The sequence below is a fragment of the Anolis carolinensis genome, chromosome X (assembly GCF_035594765.1).
Source record: "Anolis carolinensis isolate JA03-04 chromosome X, rAnoCar3.1.pri, whole genome shotgun sequence".
NCBI classification, from domain to species: Eukaryota; Metazoa; Chordata; class Lepidosauria; order Squamata; family Dactyloidae; genus Anolis; species Anolis carolinensis.
The window spans coordinates 8,668,750-8,691,244 of NC_085847.1; the positions used below are offsets into that span (position 1 = coordinate 8,668,750).

At 45.9% G+C, this 22,495-nt stretch overlaps 2 protein-coding genes across 5 annotated transcripts in view; one reads left to right on the forward strand and one right to left on the reverse strand.

The window, feature by feature from the left end:
* tesc (tescalcin) overlaps positions 1–14,851 on the forward strand; it is a 22,636-nt gene extending 7,785 nt beyond the window's left edge. The window contains exons 1-8 of one of the 4 annotated variants that reach the window (XM_003222750.4): positions 1,558–2,010; positions 10,650–10,719; positions 11,641–11,721; positions 12,499–12,638; positions 13,158–13,219; positions 13,317–13,424; positions 14,156–14,203; positions 14,538–14,851. In XM_003222750.4, the coding sequence (XP_003222798.1) occupies positions 1,953–2,010; positions 10,650–10,719; positions 11,641–11,721; positions 12,499–12,638; positions 13,158–13,219; positions 13,317–13,424; positions 14,156–14,203; positions 14,538–14,615 (645 nt within the window). In that variant the 5' untranslated portion in view covers positions 1,558–1,952 and the 3' untranslated portion in view covers positions 14,616–14,851. Of the gene's footprint in view, positions 1–1,557; positions 2,011–3,339; positions 3,773–10,649; positions 10,720–11,640; positions 11,722–12,498; positions 12,639–13,157; positions 13,220–13,316; positions 13,425–14,155; positions 14,204–14,537 lie in introns of those variants that run through there. The other 3 variants (XM_016994750.2, XM_008113721.3, XM_062958617.1) reach the window with 3 other exon arrangements.
* fbxw8 (F-box and WD repeat domain containing 8) overlaps positions 14,824–22,495 on the reverse strand; it is a 45,157-nt gene continuing 37,485 nt past the window's right edge. The window contains exons 9-11 of the mRNA XM_062958611.1: positions 18,503–18,676; positions 17,245–17,361; positions 14,824–16,319 (exon numbers count right to left, since the gene is read on the reverse strand). Coding sequence (XP_062814681.1) covers positions 16,175–16,319; positions 17,245–17,361; positions 18,503–18,676 — 436 coding nt within the window. The 3' untranslated portion in view covers positions 14,824–16,174. The remainder of the gene's footprint in view (positions 16,320–17,244; positions 17,362–18,502; positions 18,677–22,495) is intronic.

Here is a 22,495-nt window from a genome sequence, read left to right on the forward strand (position 1 = left end):
CATGTGGTCTCTTCCAACTCTACTATTCTATGATTCTATGATTCTATGATTTTACACTTTCAGTCCAAATTGCAACTACTGAAGAAAAGGAGAACAAAGTGGGAGGAGAGGAGAGACCCCGGGGGCATCTTGAATGCAGCTTCTTAAGAGTGCCTTACTATTCAACCAAGGTTGCAGGCAGAGGATGCTTTCAAAGGGTGTCCTCTGGCATCCCAACCAACAAAGGGCCGTCCTCTGCAAAGTAGGAAGTATCTCCCGCCTCCCTAAAAATCTGCAAAGCTGTTTTTCAGATTTCTTGCACCAGCCACACTCCCTAGGTACGTGAATCCTCTCTCGACAGCTGGGCAGGGGGCCAACAAGCAAATTGCAAAGAACAAGTTCTTGGCAGCCTGACACAGGCTGGCTCATCTCCTCCTTTCTTGGGGTTCTCCTGAAACAAGATTTTTCATTCTGAAGAGCAAGAATCAGAAAATGTCCAGGCGGGGGAGAGACAGGTACAGAGGGAATGGCTAGACAGGCCTGCCGCAGTGAACTTTCCTCCCAAATGACTTTGACCCCCCGGTTTCCATCCTCCCTCCCTCCCTGCCCTTCTCCCGGCTGGTTTTTGAGGAACGTTTACCAGCCAGAGATGCTTGCACTGATTCAAAGGAGGCTTGAATATTTACTGCATGTATTAATGGACGACAGGATGTACACCGTATTCAACAGCCAGAATGTCAAAACAGAAGTAAAAATGTTGTAGCCCTTCAGGTATGGCTGAACCTCAAGTCCTATCTGCCCTGGCCAACAAAGAAAATGATGTGGGATGCTGGGAGTTGCTGTTCAAAAAAATAAAACATCAGGAGAGCTGGAAAACTCCTGCCCTCTTTTTAAAAAATGACTCAAAGGGGGGAAAATGGGGTGGAAAAAGGAAAACGAGATCTCGAGTATAAAAGGTAAAAGTTTTCCCTTGACGTTAAGTCCAGTCGTGTCCGACTCTGGGGGTTGGTGCTCATCTCCATGTCTAAGCCGAAGAGCCGGCGTTGTCCGTAGACACCTCCAAGGTCATGTGGCCATTGGCATGACTGCATGGAGCGCCATTACTTTCCTGCCGGAGCAGTACCTATTGATCTACTCACATTGGCATGTTTTCGAACTGCTAGGTTGGCAGAAGGATCTCAAGTATAGGCTGATAATAATATGAGGTTCCTAAGCCTGGAGTCCAAAAGTAAGATAGTGGGACATGCTGCCTTGGATGGCCATCTGTTGGGAATGCTTTGATTGCGTTTTCCTGCCTGGTAGAAGGGAGTTGGACTGAATTGTCCAATTCTAGGACTGTATGCTGCCCCACTCAAATACATGATTCAGCCATCTCGAGGCCACCTTCTCTTCTGCCCATCCATCCACAATGCCATTTGAAGTCGGACCCTCCATCCTGAGCAGGGTAAAGCCGGCCCTGGGTGGAATCCGGATGTACTTAGCATTGAAAGAGAATGGAAGACAACCTTTAGGCACAGCCTGACAATCTGCTTCTTGGCGAAACGTCTCTAAACGCCTTGGGTAATTCCCTGCAGTGTTGCATGCAGTGTGGTGGCAGCAGCTTTCCTCCTTGCAAGTGCTGCCTCCGGATGGTTGCCAAACAGGAACCGTGGGATTCCCAGGCCGGGTGAGGATGGGGAGGCAAAGAGGAGGGCTCTTGGACCCTGAGGAAGCCACCCTGTCCTCTGTCTCTCTTTCGGTGCCTCATGCTTCCTCAAGATTTCAACTCCTGCTCCTGCACAGAAGTCTGGCGGATTCTGCTGAGAGGTGGCACCTGCTGCCAGCCCTGATCGGGGTGCCAGGTCCATTGCTCCCTCCAACTGGTCCTCCTTCCAGGAGCCCATCATCATCATCATCACCACCACCTCTCCCCTCTGGGCCCAACTTGGGAGTGAAGTCGATTTCGCAGAAGCTGCCCCCACAGTGCCAGAGCGATGGGTTCTTCCCACTCCATGTCAGAAGAAATCCGGGAGCTGGCCGACAAGACCGGCTGTGAGTATGGAGAGCAACTCCCCTTCCCTCCTGTCCTTGGACTTTTGCTTTGAGGCCTCTTTTTAAAACATTTCTTTTGCAGTCCAGCCTGTTCTTGGTCATGAGATGTCTCTCCAAGGGCAGCTGGGGAAGGATGTGGCTTCGGCAGTAGCGCAACCCCATCCTCGGTGCCTTTCTGTCCTTCTGCAATGGGTCCACGTATTTGCCACGCAGGAAATGTGTTTGCCAGGAACACTGTTCAGCTGGTGCTGCCCCAGTTGGGCAAAAGGCTCCTCATCCAAAGGGTGCAAAGGCTGCTTTCAAGCCACTTTTCTTTGCCTGAATAGAAAGTAGAGATATGGTGAGCAAACAGTGCTATTGAGACCAGGGTTCGAATCCTCACTCAGTCATGGAAACTCACTGGGCAAACTTAAGCCCATCTCACACTCTCAAGGGAAGGCAAAGGCCTGCCCCCCCCCCCCCCAACAAATCTTGCCAAGAAACCCCTTAGGTCTGGCATAAGTTGGAACTGAAAGCAAACCAGAACAACAAAGTTTACCATAGGGTCACCCTAAGTCAGAAACAACTCAAAGGCAGAAAACAACCCACTGGATCTGCGCGTTGATTGACAAAGGATTGACAAAGGTTTCCATCTCCCCAATGGGTCAGTAGCAGGGCCCTTCTCCTGAACCAGGCTGCTGAAACCAAGAAAAGCCAGTGGCAGGGGAATAAAGAGTAAAGGTCTGTGTTGTCACATGAGGTCTTGTTCTGCGTTGTGAATTCCTTCAACTCTGACGTATGACAAACCTATAACCTTTGGTTTTCCTGGCACGATTTATTCAGATGAAATGTTCTATTGCCTTCCTCTGAGGTTGAGAGAGTGTGGCTTACCCAAGGTCACCCTGGTCTCCCAGATTCCTAATCCAGCCCTGAGAAAACTGAGCTAGACAGACTCCACTCTGAGGAAAGATAAAGCATTGCCCACACCTAGTGATCAGAGGAATGGGCAGTGGGTCAGTGGTCAAATGTCTGCTTTGTCTGAATCCTGCCTAAAATCCTGAATTCAACTATCTCATTAAACTAAAAATCCACTTATTCCTGGTCCAGCTCCGGGCAGAGTTCAAAGTGCCGATTCTAAGTGTGCAAGTCCTGTATGTCTTGGCCATCCCACCAAATCTTGCTCATCTAGAGGCTGAGACTTGGAAACTAGAAAGTCTTCTCATCCAAGTAATGAGTTTTTATTGACTTTTAGCTCCACTGTGTCTCGCTTAGCTTAACCTGGCGTGACACTTTTACATTTATCTTCCTTGGTTTCGTCCCCTTTTCATTTGTTAAAAGGAAAGCCTGCGGACTGAAAGGCAGAAAATGAAATACAAGAAACCAGGGCTGCGACAGAAGGAGATGTCGACCAAAGATGCCTTCTTTGAGGCTATACTATCAGTGGACACTCTGTGTTTTATAGATACTGAGCATACGCTGCATTCGTTGGGCTGGGCTTTAGTAAAGGAACACATTGGCAAGACGGGGAAGTATTTTCCCAAACCGCTCACAAATGAAATAAAGCTGAGCCTTGGGTCAGCCTTTTCTCTCTCCTGGGGAACGAAGATAGGGATCCCTGTCCCTTTAACAGTTGTGTTTAAGCAGGAGTTTCAACAGGTGTTGCTTGTTATCTGGCTGCTTGGAAAGCAACACCTGCACAAGAATCAAAGTAAGTGGGAGCAATTGGCCACATGTGGCCTCCCAATGATCCATTGTTTCCAGCTCCATAATGGCTTCCAGAACTGTAAGTTAAATGTTTTACTCCTATGAGAAAGGCCAAGAGGGTGCAGCTACACTGCAGAATTAATTCAGTTTGGCACCACTTGAACTCAATGCTATGGAGTCATTGGAGTTGTAGTTTTGCAAGCTCTTGGGCTGCCTTTGCCAGAGGCCCAGTGCCTCACCAAACTACAGATCCAAACTTCAGGCCCCAGCCTTGCTTACCCTAGGAAGTAGGCTAATGACCGTCCCTTTTTAAAGGTTTTATTGGTTTGTTTTGCTGCACCAATCTCACACGAGTGCACCCCTGGGAGATGTGTTTTCTTCCTCCCAATTTCCAAGGGAAGTTGGATCAGCATCCTCCCTGCTGACTTTCCACCAGCTCATGCAAATCTTTGGGCTTCAAACGGCTTCTGGGAATCGCATTACCGCTTTGCTCTGGCCTGTTTTGTTTTTCACTACACTCTGGTTCCCTGTTGTTTTTGGCCTTTTACACCTATAATGGATTATTTTGAAGCTTTAAGCCATTTGTCCTGAGCCTTTTAATTGAGATGTCACCGCCCACCCGTCCCTCTCAAAATGAAAAGCAGGATCCGATCGCATTGAGCAATGGCCGTTCAAGGGGCCTCAAACTGCACTGATGTTACTGTGTAGATCAGTGGTTCTCAACCTGTGGATCTCCAGATGTTTTGGCCTTCAACTCCCAGAAATCCTAACAGCTGGGAAACTGACTGGGATTTCTGGGAGCTGTAGGCCAAAACGCTTGGGGAACCACTGGTGTAAATGCACCCAGAGCGATATCTAGTTGTGAGGACCATTAAGCCAGCCACAGAAGTAGAGAGGGTTCTGGGTTTTGTTCTAGAAGCATCTGTTGTTGTCTTATTATTATTATCCCACTCTTATCTCTTGACTGAGATGCAACATGGCTCACAGCATTAAAAAGACCAATATTCTAGGCTGTCTTAATAAAAGAACGAGAAAAGCAGAATTCAAAAGTGACATGGGTTGGACTGAATAGCCATTGTGGCCTCTCCTACGATTCAGTGATTCTTGCCTGTTTCAAAACTGCTGGTTTCCTTGGGTCGTTTTGACATTGAAATGTAGCTCATCACTACCTCCTTGATTTTTTTTTTTCCTTACAAAACAGCAACCGCACATTGGGAAGTCTATATGTGAATAAGCAACTTCACTTGTAGAATGGTGATATTATATATAGTTCCTAGGGAAGGGCTTATGTATCTTAGATAACTGTAAAAAAGAACTTGGCCTCCTCCGAGTTCAAGCATTTGGGAGCTTATCAGGGTTTAAAAGTAGAGCTGGCACTTTTTCATTTAATAGCTTTGGTAATTTCCACTTACTGAAATAGCCCTTTGTGTGCGAGAGCTGCTTCGGTTAGCTTGACTTTTCGGCCAAGGTCTCATCAGTTGTTGTTTTTAAAAAAATATACATAGCCTATTCTTCCCTGAAGATGAGGGAGCAGATCACATCTGGAACTCCCTCCCACCCACCTCTTGCCCAAGTAGCTGCCATAGACAGATGAACGTAGACACATACATTCTCTTTTACTATTGCTATTACTATCTTAGTGTTTTGGTAGCCCCTGTTCCTAGGGTTGGTCGAGACGATTCAGAAAATTGCATAGAATTGGATAGACTACATCTGTTCTAGTTTCTTAGATAGGGTTATCCTGGTTTTCTATGGGCTAGCAGATGGCAACGGGTAGGTGCCATATGTCCTGTATCTCAAAAACCAGAGCTGATAGGGGGAAACTGGTGCCAATTTTGGAATCCGCTGGTCACATATACCCAGAAACAAGGCTATATTAATACTTGATGGATGCTCATGGTGCAACAATGTTAGGCAGTTGTTAAGGTTCATCCAACAGAGGCAGAAGACTTGAATAATTTTGAAGAACATCAGCTTCCACTTGGATTGTCCACTTGCTGGTATAGAGTGAAGGTACACAAATTGGCACTGGTGACCATGGCAAGGATGAAGGGGTTACTTTGGGCTTCTTTCCTAAAGAGACTGGCACCTGAGTGCCCTAGCTAGCTTGTTCAATGGTCAGGAATTCTGAGTGTTGGAGGGCCACAGGTTGAGGATGCCTGGCATTGAGAGAACCCCATACGCCATAGGCCTCCACCTCTTTCAAGCCAGCATTGATTCCTCCAGTGCAGTGGTGTCTAACATGTGGCCCTCCAGGTGTTTTAAACTTCAACTCCCAGAATTCCTGGCCATTGGATAAGCTGGCTATGGCTTCTGGGAGTTGGAGGCCCAAATATCTGGAGGACCACAAGTCTGACACCTCTGCTGTAGTGCCTCCTTGCTAGACTAGCAGTCCCAGGGTCCCATAGGGCTCAGCCATGACAGTTAAAGTGGACTCATAGTGCCATAACTCTGTAGTGTTGAGAGGACCAGTGTTTGCTTTGTATGCCTGGATCCACTTGGTGCAGTTGTAGGAAAAAATAGCACAATTCCAGAAAACCTTAAGTCCGCCCAACCTTGGCTTGAAGTATCTGAGGCACAGTTGACCCTTTTTTGTGTGTAAGGATGGCTTGCTCAGCTTTTCTTTGAAACATCTTTATTTTAATCCTTTTCTCCCCTGGGGATGAACCATATTTGCTGATGCAAGGTAGCCACCGTTCAGAAAGAAGCAAGGCAACAAAACAGATGTCGGTCTGATGACTGCGAGGAAAGGGGAGGGGATACATGTTGTGTCCCAGGCTCCAAGGGTTGGCACCTTGAAGGCAGACCCAGACCTGGCTTTGTCTTTGCATTATGGAAATAGCAGCTTCGGGGAACAAATGCTGTATCTGCAAAGTAACTAGTTTGGAACAGTGGAGAATTCTTCTCCATTGAGCAAGAAAGGATGAGGCCGACCCACTGCAAATAATAAGTGGGTTGCACGTTGTGATTGATGAGCGTTGTTGTTTTAACCCGCTGTGAGCCTGTTCAGACTTATCTCAAAGGTGCTTGCAGGGCCTCGTTGTTCATTAGACAATTGCTAGGTGTCATTTGGATGCATCTTAAGCTGTCTGGCTCTCAAAAATGTTCAAATTGAAAAGCATCTCGGTGTTCCATGTGTCATCTTCCAAAGGACAAAACATTCCACTGTGAATGCCTTCTTGGCATGGGGAACCCTTAGCACCAAACTTGGCACTTGGGGCAAATTAGAGAAGATTGGCCTTGTCTATGCCAAGGCCATCTAGTTCAGGTCTAATTTGGATGGGTTGAGACAGAGTTTTCCTATTGTCTATTTGTTTGTGTGCAGTGGAGAGGTGTGTGCAATGACGGCAATGATTTTATAGTATTCCTCTTGATATGAGAACCATCCTGACTCAAAGAAAACCTCTGAAAACCACTTCCAAACATTCCTAACTCAAGTTGCAGATAGTCCTGGTCTTGCATTATCTGGGTAGAAACCAGAGAAACACTGTCTCATTTTATTAACAAAAAGCTGGCATGAAAGGCGAGTCAGTTCCCGTGACCAAAGATGTGTGGGTGAACAACATGCCCCACATCTGTGTTGCAACAGGTGTTGTTATGGCTCTCCACACCCACGCAGTGTCTCATCTGCCACATGTCATACGTCTGTCCCAAGGCTATGGCACAAATGGTCTTCAACCTTATCGGCTAGAAATGTCTTTTAACAAAGACAAAAACAGTCCTCCAGACATCAGATTCTGTAGTCAATCAGGATAAAGTGTTGAGCTCGTCTGGTTCCTTCAATGCAGGACGTGAACGTGAATGGCAGCCCCTTGCTCATTCTCTGGGGCCTCTGAACAAATGAATCTGCTTTCCTGTACTGCAAACTGTTCTGATACGAGCTTGCAACTTGTCTTCTCACATCGTCCTCCAGATACAGAGCAGATGGTTGACAAACGAAGCAGGATGGGAGGCTGTGCCAGCATCGGAAAGGAAGCCGCGAGAGGTGTCGGCTGTGTTCTCTTCAGGGGAAAACAAGCCCCCTCCCCACTACTCCAAACTTTGTTTTTGCCACTTTTTGGCTTGTGTCTTTTATATCCCGCCCTTGCTGTAGCTCCAGCCATCAACCAAAGCAGTGCTACTCTGGGAGATGGTGACAGGGTAGAAATAAATTTTATTATTATTATTATTATTATTATTATTATTATTATTATTATTATTATTATTTTATTATGACACAGCAAACAAGATAGATATGCTGGATTTCATATTATTATTATTATTATTATTATTATTATTATTATTATTATTATTACCTGGATCAATGCTGGATCACAAGCCATCGGCTGCCAGTCCTTGGCAGGTTTCCTTAAGACAATAACCATGGGCCAAAGTTTGGCCATTCCTAAGTTTTTCTTCCTTGGGGACTATATACTGTGTGAGTTTAAGTAAGATTTCTAAGGGTGCCTCTACACTGTACAGTGAATGCATGTTAACTCCTATCACTCAGTGCTATGAAGTCATGGGAATTGTAGTTTGGTGAGGCACCAACATTCTTGAACAGAGAAGGCTTAAGACATTGTAAAACAGGATTGTGTAGCATTGGTCCGTGGCAGTGAAAGTGGCGTCAAGGTGCATTAATTCTACAGTGGAGATGCACCCTTGGAGTCCCCACACTTCCATTTCTGAACTGGACCGAAGGTCTCTCTCTTTCTCTGTCTTCTGTTTCTCCTGCCCCGTCACCCTTTGGAAAACCTCTCCCAATTTCCGCAGTGGCGAGTTCCTGTTTGTTATACTAAACCCCTAGGTTTATACAAGTTGTTTTTTTAGAAAAGAGCACTGAACTAATATGGAGTTCCAGCTGTTTAAGGCTCGTTGGCGGGCAAATTTTCCATAACAAGAATGAGATCAGCCGGTGAGAATGTCAAAAGTTGGTTGCGAATAGAAATGATTGCGAACGTGACATCCAGGGAAATTCTCCCCCCTCTTTTTTATGAAAATAAAAGAGACCAGAATGGCAGCCAAATTCACATTGCGTCTAAAATAGCTTTACTGCATAAAGGTCGTGGGTTGGAATGTGGAGCGCCTGTAATGGAGCCCAACTCCAGCAAGCCCAACAGAATCAGATGGTGACATTTCTGCTTGTGGGTGGGCGTCTTGGGGGAGAGGAACCCAAGGAGATCCCCCCAGTCGTCTAACTTCCCCTTTGCTGGTGGATGTATTTGTTTGCATCAGGTGGAAATCTCTCCTTCTCATCTCCCCAATGCAAGGAGCAGCTGGACAGGGATCACAGCACTCAAGGGCTAAATCCCACCACCACATTTATTAGATGTGCCATTGATTTCCAAAAGGTACCAAATCCATCTAAACAAATTTGACATGAATTGAAAAAACCTTGCCGAGGATATGCATTCCTTGCTATAAATTGCAATTGCACCATCCCCGTACCAAAGTGATTTGATAGATTTTGATGGTTTTGATCTGCACACAATATTCAACTCCTAGCCAACAATGTGTTGCCCCATAACCCGTTTTTCAATTTTTTTCTGGATTTGGTACCTTTTGGAAACAAAACGGCGCATACTATACTCATGTATAAGCTGACTTAAAATGTAAGTCGAGGACAGGTTTGGGGGCCAAAATTTTGATAAGTGAAGGGTCGTTCCACCATTTCCATGCCCAGCATTCAAACGAAAGAGGATGAGTGTTTCTTATAGGTCCTCCGCAGGTGGACTAGCTGTTACCTTTTGCCACTCTGCTCAGAGAAGGATATGGTTCCTTTTTCTGTAAGAGTGAAGAAGCAGTATTCATATTGGCCCATGGATAAGTCGATCCAGGTATTTTGAGTCGGTGTTTTGACTTCTAGACTTAAACATGACCATACAGGGTACTAGTGATACATGAGCAAATTGGGTACTAGGTATATAGTGGGAGGAAACCACCCTTTTGTGCAACTGTTTTGCATTACCAGAAGTGTTGGCTACATTACTTATCCTCTGAAGAGCATTAGCCGGCCTTCAACAGGGACTTCCCTGGGTGTGTATGTGTGTACATGAACACAATTCATGGGAGAAGCTTACTGAATCATGAATGGATCAGGGCTTTTTAACCCTTGGCTATTCCTTGCCACCACTTGGAAGGCAGTGTTTAGCCTAAATCAGCTACAACGGGAGGTGAGGTGGCTTCTTAGGTTTCCAGGCGTGTGTCTTTCTGGAGCTCTGCTCTCACCAGACGCACCCAGCTGTAGGTTGGGCTATAACAAGTCATGGCAATGGATTTCCAATATTGACCCAAGTAGTTATCAGCTTGTGGGGACAGAAAAGAGCAAACTTGGAGCGTTGTTTGCATAGAGAAATGAAAACGCAAACCCAGCTTTGGTATTCATTGAACAAGCTGTTTGTGCTTATTAGATTGGCTGTCTGTGGCTGGGAGCAAAATGCTGGTGATCAAGGGATGGAGAAGGGCTGTGATGGATTAAATTTTGACTTTGCCCAGGAGGCTTAAGCATGACCATGGGAAATTCCACCTTGTTTCAGCCACATTGCCCTGGGAGGACTGTCCTCTAGCATAATACCACATTTGCTGACCCTTTTTGTGTCTAGAATGAGACCTGACCATGTTTCTTCTAGAGGAGAGGTATTACATAGGTCTAGAGGGAATGTCATGAAGGGACGAAATAGTTCTTTTCATTTAGTTCTTACGGATTTTGACTTCCACAGAAATATGACTGTTTTTTTTTCTTTAGGTATCAAAATAATTTGGGACTAAATCCAATGGTTCCTCTCAACACTAGAACATTTCCATTGAAATAATGGGATTGATTGGGAAGTCACTAGTCAGCTTCAGGTAGCAAGACGTTATGGGCTGGACTTGTTAGTGGATCACTACTAGAAAGTGCAGTAGATTCCATGATGCCAAGCATTTATCCTCGGCGATTCTTCAGTTTATTCACCTGCTCATCTGCCTTCTCTCCATAGTCACCACGGATCAAATTGAGAACCTGCACCGGAGATTCAAGCAGCTGAGTGGGGACCAACCGACAATCCGGTGAGACATTGCCAATTCCGTTTCTTCTTAAGTGTTACTTTATACTAACCACGTTCAGAGATTTCGACAAAGACAAAGCCAAATTCAGACTTTTGCATGGCAGGTTATGTACTTTCTCTTGTATTTTTTCCCCGTTTGTTGTTGTGGGCTTTCATTTTTCTTCCAACTTCAGGCAATCCTAATGAGATTTCTTGGCAAGATTTCCTTGGGAGGGGGGTTATGTTTGCCTTCCTTGGGGCTGAGAAAGTGTGACTTGCCTCGGGTCACCCAGAGGGTTTCCGTGCTTGAGCAAGATGCAAACCCTGGCCTTTGGAGTCAGATGCGGAAACCACTAGGCCATGCTGGCTTTCGGTGGCCTACTATTAGGTGGCACAATAAAAGGGGGGAAATAAAAGGCCATCTAGATTTATCTAGTTTTAAAAATTCTAGCTCCCTTGACTTACTTCATCCTGTTTTTATGCTGGAACAGGCTGACACATTGCTGTCTTTGATAAAAAGCAACCCAATGACTCCCCCAGCAAAGGCTAAATGAGGGGGATATGGGGCCTCTGCTGGTGTTGATCACGACTTGTCCAAGCGTCTTTGGCCTGGACTGGAGACTGGCTTGCTCCTAATTGGGTTGCTCATAGTTGAATGAGATGTTCTTCCCTTTGACGGCTCTAACGCCCAGATGGCTCTCTCTCTCACCTTTTCCATTGTGCTGCTGCTTTGAAACAAGGTGTCCTGATCCGGCATAAGACAGGGAAGGAACAGTTCTCCATTTCTTGTTTCCTCGGAAGCATAAACTGCCATGCTTAAGGGCCCTGTTTTGTGTCTGATGTGAGGTCCCCTTCATGCCACTGGGGTAGGTTTTGCCTTCCTCAAGATGCCACCCAGTCCCAGGGAAGCTTTCTCACCCCTTTGCCCTTTTTGCCTCTGCAGCAAGGAGAACTTCGACCGCATCCCCGACTTGGAGTTCAATCCCATCCGGTCCAAAATTGTACATGCTTTTTTTGACAGGAGGTAAGGTTGTGGCGCTTTGTTTCCTTTGAGTAACGTTACTGTGACGACATGGTGAGGCCTTGTCTAAAGCTAAGCAAGACTATGAGGAGTTCGTTTGCTGCTATTTTTCACGTCCCTGGTATAGTTATTCTTTCTCCTGAGCTTTTAGCAAAACACTATGCCCACCCTCATCCACTGACTCAGAATATCAACACTCCAAAAAATACCCCCACCCCAATATTTGTGAGCCTTTCTAGGTCCTTTAATGCCTTCCTATGGTTCTCTACCTGTCGGCTACCTGGTGAATCCTGTCTCAAAGATGAAGCCATGCATATCTAAGTACACACGGGTGTTACAGTGAAACTGCAAATGGCCCATTCAATCAGTTATGGTTGTATATTAGCCATGGTTTTGGATAGCCACATGTATGTCTTGGAACATATCCGCCGCCCCCCCCCCGCCGCCCCCCCAGTCATACTGTAAATTTAAACTTGTTCAGAACTGCTATTTTTATCCTGATCCTTGCACAGTTTTATTAGATTTTATTTTACCTAATTTTATTTATTTAGCCTATACTATTTTTAGTGTGAAACGGTACCCTGAGCCCTTCCCGGTCTCCACCCGCCTGTTTTTTGGGAATCAACAGATCCTTACCTGAAACAAACATTTCACTGTCCTCTTGGGATCTCTCAGACATCTCCACAAAATTGTTAAGCCCCTTTTCTGGGGTTTGTGGGGAGGTGTGCTAATGTGTGCCGAAAAATAAATGGTGTGCATTCATTTCTATTGTGTCTCCAGAAACCTGCAAGAAGCCTCTGTGGGGCAGGTGGACGAGATCAATTTTGAAGACTTCCTGACCATTATGTCTAACTTCAGGCCCATTGAGATGAATATGGATGAAGAGCAGTTGGATCGCTTCCGGAAGCAGAAGCTGAAATGTATGTGGCTTCTCAGTTAAGCCCTTGGGCAGCTGGTGGCCAGAGCCATATCATTTGCTGAGCCCTAATAGGTCCCATGCCCTGGAAAGCTCCTCAGAGTTCAAACCACATCCCGGAGCAGAACCACTGTCCCATTTACTTACCACTGATGTGTGTGGCAGTGATGACTGAGGACTGAGCTCTTATTCACATTGGTCACAGTCCAACATCCCTTAGCATAGCCTAGATATGCAGAGATCCACCAGGCTAGCACTATACATATAGCAACACTGCACACCACACATGCCAATGACTAAGTTCCATTGTGAGATACTCAATGGCAGTGTGCAGTGCTCAACAGTAACATCCACCATTACTATATGCGCACTTGACTTCTGCCTTGAATTGAATCATTCTCCCCACATGCATTGCATGTGTCATGAATGGAATGGCAGCCATTCTGTGCTGAAGGTGCAAAAGAGAGATTGCCAACTGTTACTTCTGATGTCCCTCCAGTATGTTTTGCCTTGTGTCTCCTAGTTCTCTTTCACATGTATGACGCAGACAGCGATGGGAAGATCACTCTGCAGGAATATAGGAATGTAATGTATCATTTTTCCCTTCTGCTCTCCAAATTGCCCTTTCTGTGGACCGTCTGCCCCCCCTTCCAACCAGTGCTTGGCTTGCTTCTTCTGACAGGTTGTGCAAGAGATGCTCTCTGGGAACCCGCATCTGGACAAGGAGTCGGTGAGGTCCATCGCAGACGGCGCCATGATGGAAGCGGCCACCATCTGCGTGGGGCAAATGGTGGGCCACCTTGGTCTCTCCCATGCTCTTTGCACACTCCTAGAAGGGCAGGAACTTAGTAGGCGTGCTCATGCTTTGCGTGCAAAAGGCCCCAAGTTCCATGTCTGACATCTCCAGTTAGAAGTGAATCAGGTGTTTAGCACTTTCACTGGAGGGACTGAGAGAACTGCCACCAGGACCAAGCAGCCCTGGCTTCATGATGGTTGATTTCTACTGGTTACTACTTCCTATGTGTTTTAAGTACACCTAGTTTTGTTTTCTGTACAAATGAAAACTGTGTTTTAATCTGACTTAAGTGTTGACAGTTCCACCACACCCATGTGTACCGTATAGGTGGCTGGAAGTCTAAAGTAACACGTCATGCTGTTATAATTTTATTTAGTCTTTAAAGCATCAGAGGATTCTGGCCGATCTTTTACATTGGGGCTGCATAGTATTTAGTCCCAGGACTAATTTACACTATGCGAGACTAGGTTGCCTGTCTAGAACTGTGCTCCTTGGAGCAGTCCTCTATGATCAGTAGGATCTGATCCCAGTTTATCTGGCAGTGGAGACTCGTATAATCCAATTTGAAGCAGATAATTTGGGATCAGATCCTGGGATATATGGCAGTGTAAAAGGGGCCCGAAAGTGCCTGGGCAAGAAACCCTTCAGTATAGTCACACCCCTTTGTTTTTGAGAACAAGCCTCATCTCACCTCTTAGAGTAATGTTTTTCTCTTCTAATTATAGGAACCAGATCAAGTATATGAGGGAATCACCTTTGAAGACTTCCTTAAGGTGAGACTTCTTTTGTGTGTTTGGTTGGTTGGAGCAATTCAGAGATGGGCTAGGCTTTCACTGCTTAGCTGTTGGGGCTTGTGTAGCCCTCAATTTCATGCAGTAAGAGGAGGAGGATGGACTAGAGCAAAAGAAGGTGTACCCCAAGCCCGCCTCCCCCACCGAGAGCTTACCTACCTCCCAAAGCCCTGCGCCACCCACAACATTGACCCCAGTGGACAAAACACCACCCTATGGTCCATAGCACCTACAGCTGTCCTGGTTGTATTTGGCTTATACCCTTGGCCTGACTGCAGCCAGCCCTTCAACACCTTTCTGTCCTTTCTCATTGCAGATTTGGCAAGGAATAGACCTGGAGACCAAGATGCATGTCCGCTTCCTGACCATGGAGCCCATTGCAATGTGCTACTGATGGAGAAGACAGTGGATGGAAAATGCCGGTGCCTTTACAGTTATCTGGAGCAAAACGTCAGGTAGTCAATACGGGTCCAAGGAGGGTTGCGTCTCCCAGAGCTATCAAGCCAGAAGGCCATTGGTGCCACCAAACGGGTGGTGCTTTCGATCTGAACTAGCTTTACAAATTGTCTCATGATTTGCCTACATTACAGAGTCTGAAAACATTAATTAAAAACAAGTTTTATTTTTAAACTCTTGGCAGTGGCATGTTCCTTTATATTAGTGTGAGCAACATTCTAACAAATAGGAATCAAAGCATTTAAAACAAATTGAGAGACAAGATAATATAGTTAATTTTTATACTGCCTCTTTTCAAGCTATATTTACAAATATGTCTATAGTCATGCGTTTTCTATACTTTATTTATTTGCCATTTTTGTTCCCTGTCCTCCTCACTCTGAAGAGGACTCAGAGCGGCTCACATATAATTCATCAACAATTCGATGTCATACAACATACATCAGCAAATAACTCTATCCATTAAAACCAACCGCTGTAAACATATTATATGATATCACATATCATAACATTAAAAACAATTTAAAAACTATGCCATCCAATATACTTTTAAACATAACTATAGGCCATTAAGTCCTCAAACTCCCTCTTTGAGTTCACTGAAAATGGTGAACAAATAAGAATGGTGAATTTTTAAAAACTTAACATATGGAAAGATGTGTCCAAGAAGCTAAAAATGACCATAACCTGCCAAGTGGGAGGATTTATATAATAGCAGGGTCCCAACAGGGTTTTAAAAATACCGTCCTTGCAACGGACAGACTTCCAGATGCCAAAGCAAGAAAAGAAGGATAGAAACAGAACTTTAGATCTACTTGGCTTTGGCACTGGGAGCACCATCTACTGCCCTATAAATAGAGTTTGGTCACTGTAGGCTCACTCAACATAATGCAGTTCAATATAGTTAAACTCCATTATGTGAGTCTACACTAACAAGTGTAGACGGGCCCTAGTGAGCACAAAACATGAACATAAAAAGCACAAGAAGCAGCCCATTTTCCGCCTCAAAATCTGCAAAGTGGCAGCTACATGGATAGTAGGTAATATTCTTCACCGCTGTGTGTCCAAGATGAAGGGCCAAGGTGAAGATTTCTCAAGTGGTACTCACTTTATTTTCCATTTCTCCTCTTCTCGCTGCAGCCTCAGTTCTCCCTCCTCGCTAAGGGTCTTAAGACCCTTCTGTGAACCATGAGACAAAGCGAGGAGGCCCAGCATCCCCGTCCACTTGTGTTCCTGATGGAGCAATTCCCCTCCAACACTCCCCCTCCTTACCATAGGGATTGTGGGCCAGCACCTCTTTGCCGAACCCACTCTGGCATACCCATGCCAGAGCTTGCCCCCTGCTCTTTCGACTCCCTCCTCCTTTTCTGGCCTGTGGGAGACGGTTGGGTGTTTGTGGCAGGATTCCCCCTCAGTGTCCTAGCCCAAGGGATGCGGCTGCTCAATGCTTCCAGGTTTGGAGGCGTGACCTTTCCAACGGCCATTCAGGCGCCCTCCTTAGATGTCGTCGTAGGGGACTGCCAGGCCAATGTTGTAGTTATAACCAGTTGTTTCGTTATAAGAGGAGCGGCAAATAGGAAGGACGCTCTCGGCAGCCATGTGGTCCACAGAGAACGTGTAGGCATAGATGATCCCTCGATGCCTGACCAAAGAGGGGCAAAAAGAAATGTGCATATCATTGAATCGGGAGAGAAGTACAAAGTGCCAAACAATACAAAAGAGGGGAGGGCTCTGTGTTGTGTCTTTACTTCCAGCACCCTTCTCTCAACTTAGTGTTGTCACCAGAAACCCACCTGGAATGGCAAACACTTGGATACAGTTAACAGAAGGGTGCATAGACAACCGTGATAATACTGTCTCAGAAACTGGAGCTGATGCAGTCTATCCAATGCCATTTTCCAAATCGGGCCCAAAGAACCCCAGGAACAGGCCTAAAAACCAAGACACCAAGTATTTTTCTGTTGGGCTGTGTTTCTCCTAACAGACTTGTTATAGGACTCCCACATTGCTATGAACAAGGCACAAGACTGTGTTATACCAAATCAGATCATTGGTCTACCTAGCAAAACATGATCTGCTCCAGAGTGGACAACATCCAGAGTCTGGAGTGCCGTGGCCCAAGGGGACATGACACTGACTCAACCATGGCCACTAAAACACCATATCCAGGGGCCAAGACACATTTGGTGCCTCAAATATTCATCCTGCTTCTGGATATATTTGACCTGCTGGTTCCAAAGATGGCACCTGTTTCCCGCTATCAGCTCTGGTTTTTGAGATAGAGAACTATGCCATCTACTAGTTGCCACCTGCTTGCCTATAAAGAATCATGATAACTATATCTAAAAAACCAGAGCTGATGGGGTCTATCCAATGCCATTTTTCTATGAAGAACAGCAATGAAGCAAGGCCTCCTTCTACCTTGCTATGGTCCCTCCAGTTCTCAGTCACTGACATATATCCATCCACAGTGCTTTGCAAGCTTGGTGGCACCTCCCGTTCGACTCTCCCTGCTTTCTGGATTCTTCTTCCTGTTTAGACGAACGACTGCCTGGGTTGGTCCTTACCTTCGATGCGCCGTCAAGTCATCATCCGTGATGCAGGCACCTCGGGGCACCTTCTCATCGGGAACATTGGCTGTGATGAGGCTGTGCGCATTGAACCAGACGTGGCGGACCGGGTGCCTGGAGAAAGGAACCAGGCGCCCTGTTGGTCACTTGCTTGTTCTTGTTTTCATCTTCTGAGAATTATGTCTCAAATGTCCAAACGCAATACATAAGCCCTTTTCATCTTAATTAAGATATTACAAATCTACTCATTCCAATGCACAGCAATTTTGAGCAAAGTTACAGGAAAAGAGTCAAGCACAAAAGGGATTTGACTACATGTGTCCTGAGATGAAGAAATATAGTAGAAATATGTTGGTTCATAACTACATACAGATATTCAGAGCAAATCTAATTGCTCTTGAGAACTGAAAATGATAATCTACACACATCTATGTGTGGACACCCTTCATGTGATTCAATGCACAGTGATGAGTCTATTCAAATGACTGTCCCTTTCCATCCTTGGAAATACAGGGTGTCCCAAAAATCGCCCTGCATAGGGAAAGTTAACAAACTCATATTACATTTTATATTTTAAATATTTCTTATAATTATATGTGTGTAGAAAGAGGGGCCAACATGTTGGGAAGATTTTGGGTTTTTTTTGTAATGAATACTTTGTAAATAAAGGTACATTTAGCTACCATTTCCCCTATGTATGGCGACTTTTGAGGCAGCATGTATATACTTTGAGTTATACATATTGCAGTTTGCTCTGCATCCTAACCACCTGAGCATTTATATAACCACAGAAAGTTCAAAGTAGATCCCATGCATTATCAGACTCCTTCGAAAGGAACTCCCTAAAGGTAAGCGCTAAGCATGGTCACACAGGATCCTATGTTATTAAAACAAAGGTTACAAATCAAGTCCTAGGTTTTAAAAATTACAGAGAGAGAGAAATGAACTCAAATGATTTTATATGCATATTAGGGTTGGTTCTAGTTGCAATGGCCACTGTCTTGCTGCACAAAGTATTTGCCTCTATTAACTAAGTGGACCTAGGTATTCTTGCAGCTTTGCTCACTGACCAAGGACCGAAATCATTCCTTTTAAGAAGAAAAAAAAGAGATTTGTATATGCTGTTTTCAGCGCCACCAAGTGGACGGTCGTAGAAATGTAACTGGTCTGGACTGATTGCCAGAATAAAAGATTCAAAGACGCTGGGATGAAATAGCTTGATCACCGATTGCAGAAAATAGGCAGAGAACATTACCTGGCATGCATTTCCCAGAGTTTGGTGCCCATCCGTTGGTCCCACACACAGACCAGGCCTTCTTCCCCTCCGGTGACAATCTTCCAGTCATCCATCTGCACCGCCGAGACCCCGAGCTGGTGGCCATAGACCGAGCAGGCCGGCTTGCTTTTGCGGACGTCAAACACCCTCACCCTAAAACAACAACAGGAGAAGGGTAAAACCTCACGGCATGCACAGACATTAAAGACACTCACAATGCTCCTCTCATTCCATCAAGCGCGTACTACACCAAGCTCAACCTAGAACTGTGCTGAACACACCTCTGGTGTCCATATTTCTAGGTAGAACTTCAAAAGAATGACAGGCCAGTCATTTCTTCAGAGGCCACATCAACATATATCTTCACGCAAATGTGCCTTTTCTTCCCTTAACATCCTTCAATGCTCCTCCTAAAACCCCTTTAGTCACTATGAAGTTGAATACAAGAGATGAATTAAAGGAGCGTAAGGGAAATGGTAGCCCATCAGATACTTTGGATTACAACCTCACAGTCCTTTACCATTGGCTTTGTTTAGTGGTGCAATGGGATATTAGGCTAAAATATCTGCAAGGTTAAAGTTCTGAGTTAACTAAAGCTGCAATCGTATTTATTGGTTAGACCACGATCTCATTTTTCTGTCACTGAGAATAAGATCAAGATCATGGATCTCCTCCTCCCCATTATATACTGTGAGGTAGGCCAGGCTGAGATAGTGTGACTGGCCCAAGATCTCCCAGTGCGTTTCATGGCTCAATGGACCTGGCCCTCAACCACTATTCAACCAGTCCCAGTCCAGCACTCAACCACTACATTGCATTAGCTTCTAAGAGCCATTTTCATGAATGTCGATTGCCTTTTTTAGTTGTCTGCACTGCCCGCCACCCTTTCTTAAAGCTGGCAAGTTCCCTTTGCAAGCCAAAAGCCATTTCTCCCTTATAAAGCACAGTTAAAACAGGGACCCAGATGGCTAACTTCTCATAAAGGTCAACCCAATCATTTCAGGGTCTCACACGCCAGCCTTTAACCTCTTGAGCTTGGCAGCTGATCATGCCTGCCTTACAAAACGCCCGTCCTTTGTTGATTTGATCAAAATGAAAAATCAATACACGATTTCATGCGGCCTGCTCCTTCAAGAGTGAAAGGCCCCACGGGGATCGGCTGCCAGTCTTTGTAAATTACACTCAACGTGTCAAGAAGTCTCCAGGGGCAATAAATGTATTTTGGAGACCAGGACGGAGGCCTCATGATACCCAGGATGTGTGAGAAGAGCACATCCTAGGCAGACTTCAGACCCATGTGATCCTACACTACACAAACGGAAGCAGGGTTTCCAAAGAAAACAAGCTTCTACTCCGTGCTGTGTAGGCTGCTCCCCAACTACTGCCTGGTGTATATTAGTCAGGATGGTGATGGGGCCTGGAAACCAAATCCTATGAGAGATTGTTGGCTAAAAGTTCTGGAGATGTTTAACAAAATGAAGAGACAACTCAACAATGGAAGGAGACTGAGAAGAAACAACTCCATCTTGGAAAACAGAAAAAAGGGAATAAACTTCACTTGCAAAACACAACTACGCCAACACAAAAAGGGCTGCCAACCTGTACAGTTTTAAGAGGATTAAAGAATATTTATGGAGTATGGGGCCTTCAATGGATACTAATCTGGATGGGTATATACCAGGCATGGGCAAACTTGGGCCCTCCAGGTGTTTTGGACTTCAACTCCCACAATTCCTAACAGCCTCAGGCCCTTTCCCCCTCAGCCACTTGAGCTACTACAGTTCTCATCTGTCGTAACTAGCATAGCCAATGATGAGGAATGGTGGGAACTGGAGTCGCAATCCAACCACATCTGGAGGCTACCATGTTAGCCATCCCTGATCTGTGAGAGCAAGTGAGCGAGGAAGCACATGGGCACAAGAGGAATGGCTTCAAAGATAATCCAGAACAGAGGAAACAGGAGGAGGGAATCTCAGCTGATCGCAAAAGGGGGAAAAAACAATCAATCCAGGAAGCTGCTGGGCAGAAAAAATGAAGCTAATCCTTAGGAAATGATGAACCACAGAAGCTCAGTTGCCTGCGTGGATGGGAGCCCACCAAGGAGAACGCTCATCGTGCCAGAACTTCCATTGTTCAGGATTTCTGCTCTGATCTGGAGACTGTTCAGAAGAGAAAAAAGACTCCTCTCTCTTTGTCCCCCTTGGCCTTCACTAATGAAACTGCTCCGCAGGAACCCGTGAATAACTCTATCCCGACAATTAAAACAAAAAGATGACAAAGACTCCAACCAGGCAGAATGTGCCTGACAGGCTGGAAGAGGGACGGGAGTGTGCTGGGCCTGGGCTGCTCCCAGCCCCTCCGCGCTGCTTGCCGGAGCCTCCACAGATGGAGGAAACAAAGCCCGGCTCCCTTTGCCTCCGACAAAGCAGGGCCTCCGCAGACCTGGGCACCAGGCAAAAGCAGGATGCAGCTTCGAAGCCCCGTCCTTCTCCACGTGGGGCCTGGCACTCCGCCTGCCGGCGCCACGAACCATAATCAGGCAGCCTTCAATGTGCCGAGCCCTGGCTGGGCCTTTGCGCTTTCATTAGCAAGGACCTGGCTTCCAGGCCTCCATGCCCAGGGAAAAAACAGACATTTTCAAATGGTTCAGGAAAAGTTTTGCAAGCTCTACCTCCCAGGTGCCAGTGCCTGAAAATGCCCCGGTTGTTCCACGCCGCTTGTGATGACTTCTCGCAAACATCGAATTGAGGGTTCTGAGAACTTCTCTTACTTTATCAGAAGGATGGGGACCCTTTGGCTCTCCAGGTGTTTTGGAATTTAGATTCTCCAAAAGCCCCAGCCCAGTGTAAGGTCGTTTCAAACGTCTGGAGAAACAAATGTTCTTCCATCTCTTGTTCAGAATGCCGAGTTAAGAATAGAAGGACCTAGGTTCCAATCCCCAATGAAGTTCACTGAGTTGTCTCAGGCTGGTCACACAGGCATTGGAGGGAGAGCCATGTACTTTCTCCAAGCCAGAGTTTATAAAAGTTCATCTAATCTAGCTAGCCCCAGAGTGGGGACATTGGCATAGCTCCACTGTATTATTCTCCGACTTGGAGAGGAAAAAAGAAATGTGCTGTAATCCATCAGTTATTTTGAGGATACATTTGCAGAAATTCATCTGGATCCCCTTGAGGAGGTTCAGGCATAGCAGTGGTGGTGAAGGTAACAAAACAACCACCTATGCATTGTACTCAGGTGGCATCTTTCTTGATAAAGGAACGAAAGTGAACGATCCTCAAAATGCATTATATATTTGGAAGCAGCAGCTCTGATGGCTCCAAGATGGGAGCTTCAGAGTGAAATCCACAGGCTTCGGAACCGTATGCCCAACTGCCCAAGCATTGGGGCACCTGCAGTCGGATGCCCCGGCGCGTGGGGTGGGAGCGGGAAGACGGAGAGGGAGAAAACAGAGCGCTATTAGTCACTGGATGTCTGCCACGGTACAACATCCCTTTGGAGCAATGCCATCTCCATAATTAACACTCTCCCCACTCCCAAGGGGAGGGGAGACTCAAAAATTGGACTCGAAGGGTTGTTTTTTAAAAGCACTGTAATCCTTTCATGCTGATGACTCTGAGCGCTTCCATGTCTGCCAACAGACACGGAGCAGAGGAGGGAAAACAATATATGGGCTGCCCAAGCTGGGACCAGAAAGAGAATGCTGCTAATCAACTAAATGGAATTTGGAGCCCGTTCCCATGTAAATCCTCCCTCTTTTGGTCACCTGAGGGACACCGGGGTGTCCCAATGTACGTTCTTGTTACTGCTTGGGGGCAGGGGGAGAAGGGAGGAGCTCTTTTGGCCCGGACCGTTTCTCCCCAAGGTTATTTTTCTCCTTCGAATTACTGGAAGTGAGGTCTGCAGTGCCAGACTCATTTGGTGAGTGTCGGCGGAAAGAGAATGGGATTCCAAGAGGCCACGCTGGGCCGC